The sequence below is a fragment of the Myotis lucifugus genome, unplaced genomic scaffold, assembly GCF_000147115.1.
Source record: "Myotis lucifugus unplaced genomic scaffold, Myoluc2.0 scaffold_141, whole genome shotgun sequence".
NCBI classification, from domain to species: domain Eukaryota; kingdom Metazoa; phylum Chordata; class Mammalia; order Chiroptera; family Vespertilionidae; genus Myotis; species Myotis lucifugus.
In genome coordinates, this window is record NW_005871189.1 from 1,065,861 (window position 1) to 1,069,511 (window position 3,651).

The 3,651-nt window shown below is 42.5% G+C and overlaps 1 protein-coding gene across 3 annotated transcripts in view; it reads left to right on the forward strand.

Annotated features, from left to right (window-relative positions):
• AGK (acylglycerol kinase) overlaps positions 1-3,651 on the forward strand; it is a 73,157-nt gene that overhangs the window by 68,462 nt on the left and 1,044 nt on the right. For all 3 annotated transcript variants that reach the window (XM_006094717.3, XM_014460826.2, XM_006094719.3), the window contains exons 14-15: positions 697-767; positions 2,576-2,660. In XM_006094717.3, coding sequence (XP_006094779.2) covers positions 697-767; positions 2,576-2,660 — 156 coding nt within the window. The remainder of the gene's footprint in view (positions 1-696; positions 768-2,575; positions 2,661-3,651) is intronic.

Consider the following 3,651-nt stretch of genomic DNA (forward strand, 5'->3'; position numbering starts at 1 on the left):
TGTGTATATATATATATATATATATATGGTAATCTTACTTTTTGATGTGACTGTAAAAAGTATTGCCTAAAGTTTCATTTTTTAACTATCTGATTTAGAATATGTAATTGATTTTTTATATCGATGGTAAATCAGCAGACTAATTCTAGTTAGTTATATTAAGTTTATGGATTCCTTTGGATTTTATATCGATTTGATCACATCTGCAAATAGTGCAAGTTTTGTTCTTTCCTTTCAAATACTTAGCCTTCTAATCTTATTTTACCTACCACATTGGCTAGGACCTCAGCACAGTGTTGAATAGAAATAGTGATAGAAGCATTACTGCCTTATTCCTGCCGTAGAGAGAAAGGTTTCATTGCTTTGTTCTTGAGTGTGATGGTTTTTTGCAGATGCCCTTTAAAAGATTAAGGAAGTTCCTACTATCCTCGTTTGCTAAGAGTTTTTATCATGAGTGGATATTTACCTTTATCAGGAACTTTTCCAGCATCTATTGAGATAAGGTTTTCTCATTTTATCTGGCAATGCAGAACAACACATTGGTTTTTGTAATCGCACTATTTGCAAAAGACAAATCCTAGACTTGTATGTATAACTTCATACACAGCTTCAAAATATGAGCCTGCAGGGCTTAAGGATGGCAGCAGGCCGCATAAGCCAGAATTCAGAGTATTAATGTCTATCTTAATCTTTCAGAGCACAGAAGACTTTATGAACATCTGCATTGAACCCGACAGTGTCAGCAAAGGAGACTTCATCACTATAGGGTAAGTGGATTGCGATTTCATAACTGTAGATAGGTGGACTGGTTTGGAGGCAATGAGGCTGAAGTCGTTTGTCTTGTATCGTGTTCAGGTTGCCCATGCGCAGGATTTGTTTGGGAGTCACAGCATTCTTTGTTTCATTGGGTGGATATGTCTAGTGCTCCTTTCTCTCTGGCCTTCCCTGTTCATTTTGGAAAGATCGGAGGATGGGAACAGTCTTTGCCTTTCAGTTGAAATGAAAGAACTCAGTGTAGCATGGCACACAGTGTCTGGAATTTCAGCTTTTGGGTTGGAACTGCTGGATTCGGCCACTTTCTGGCCTCATGTTTTGGACAGATCCTTACCTCTCTGAATCCTTTTCCCTGTGTGTGGACTGGAGTAATAGAATCAGTGTTTCTGAGGCTCAGATGAATGTGGGAAAGCCTTTCTCATTGTGACAGACTTCACAGTATCACTGCAGTTTGTCAGTCCATTTGTCCGATTTTCTGGGTGCGAATGAAAAACCTGAAAAGGTATTGAGAACTTGGACATGTTCCAGGTTTCCCCTTTTCCACCACAAAATACCCTTCCAAGCCCTGTCTGATTTGTTAAGCCCTACTGCTGCCAGGGTTTTATTAAGAATGCTCTCGGCCCTCCCCCATCTTCACAGCCTCTGCGCAGCGCCTGTTACCATGCCCACTGGTAATCTGCTCAGCGGTGTTTTCTGTGCTTTGGCTCAGAGCTCCCTCTCGTGCCCATTGAAGGGTTAGGCATTTCCCTGCAGCAGCTGGGTCTCCATGGCTATCTCATTATCTGCACTGGTAGTGGCAGCACAGTGTTTTGCCTTTGCTACAAATTCTTCAGGTGCTGAACAGCTGCTTCTGCAGCCTTGGTTTACTTGCTATATCTGTAGCAAAAGGAAGAAGGAAAACCATTTCCTTCCTCTGTAAAGTGTGCAGAAGCCACACAGTGACTTAAGAGTCTGACCAGTGGGGCCAACAATATTCAAATCTCCTTTAGTACTGACCTCCAAAAGCAGAAAGAAAAACCGATCATTTTGCTTAAGTGAAGTCATTATGCTCCTCATTACTGCTAGCATCAGCAGCAATAGCACGGTCTCCTTTTGGTTTCTACAGGAGGTGAGGTCGGGTAATGTCTGTCTCCTCCAGGTATCTGAATAGGACATTGTGGAGTTGCTCTAGCAAACTGATTACTGTTGTCAGTTAATGAAAAAGAATGGACTAATTTGCTTGGATCAGGTTTTGTTCTTTTTCTACTTCCCATGACTAGCTGTGAAGGGGGGACTGTGTGTGGATAGTTATTTGGATAGTGGACTCCAACACCATTTAGCATGTATCATGCTAAGTAGGCAGTTCATATGGAGACTCAGCAGAGAGCTTAGTGTAAAATGGATGGTTCATATACGGTGTGTGTGTGTGTGTGTGTGTGTATATATATATATCCTAAATTAAGTTTCTCCTTTAAGAGTTGACTCACAAGAAGTACCAAATAACAGAACTTTAGTACTTTTCCTAAATAATTTAATCTCATCCTAATTTTTGGATTTGGGGTTTTTAACAGCCCAAGAATTGGGTACATGTGGACTATTTAAAATTAGGACTAACGACACGACATGCCCAGCTCTCTACAGCAAGTAGACCTCCTCAACCCAGAATGCTGAGCAAGAGTTCTCATGGGAAAAATTACAGAACCCCACGGTGTTCAATGGATGAGTCCTTCACCTCATCAAAAAACAGAAGGAACTTGCTACGTTCCTGCAGTCTAAGGCAGTCACCAGTACTAGTTTCCAAGCTTGCCTTTTCCCCTAACAGAAGTAAAAAGGTACGAGACCCCAAGCTGCGTCCTGAGGGCACCGAGTGTCTCCAAGCCAGCCAGTGCACCCTGGTCCTGCCTGAGGTAAGCGGCTTGGCTGGGCACAGCTCTCAGCTCTTTCTTCCTCTGGGCTTTCCCTCTCCTTTAGGGACCTGGGATGTGCTGAGCACTTTGCCAGGCTCTGCGTCATACAAGGGAGACCTGGAAGACGACAGAATCAGTGTTTTTAAGCCAAGGTTCTCTAAAGTGATCGTTCAGCCTCCTGAACTTTCCCGATATGTAAATTATGCAAAGCGTTACTGTATTATCACACCCAGAACATTCTCAAATGTTAACAGTGGATTCTATCTTCACACTTGTCATGAAGGATCTGGAAGCAGTTTTCAGAATGGCACTAAGTTTTTCTGAGAAATGCCAAGCCTCTGAGAATAATCTATGTAAGTGGGAAAAAGCTGGAAATTCCATCTCAGTTGTAAGGTTATTGTTAGTGATGCCGCAGGAGACAAGCTGCTGCAGACTGCCCTGCTTTCCCCAGGAAGGACTGCAGTGCCCTACAGTTTCAACAGAAACGTCGAGTTAAATGCATTGACAGGGAAAAGCTCTGTAGACTCTGCAGTGGTGCTTGCTACACCTTAAGTACAGAGCTAAGCAAATCCTAAAGGGAACCTTGAACAGTCAGGTGGACACACGATGGCTCTCCTAGGGGAATGTGCTGTCTTGCTCACTTCTCCTTTAAGAAAGACTGGGGCAGAGGAGGACCTGCAGCATGACTATGTTTATGAATTCCTTCCTCCAAGATGTGGCAGGACCCCTGTCTTTTAATATATATTTGAACATTGTAACCTTGCTTCTCAAATCCCAAAATACTCTGGTAGGAGATAGAGATTAAAAAAATAACCTCTTTCATGGATGGTGGAATTGGGATATATTCAGAACCAGCATGATGCCCATAATAGACATTGAAATATTTTCCTAAAAGAACATTAGACTAAATCCTCAGAGGATGAATGACTTGCTCTGGTGCTAACAGGACTCTGCCAGGTGTGGTGTGAGCTGAACATTCTCTTCCTCACAG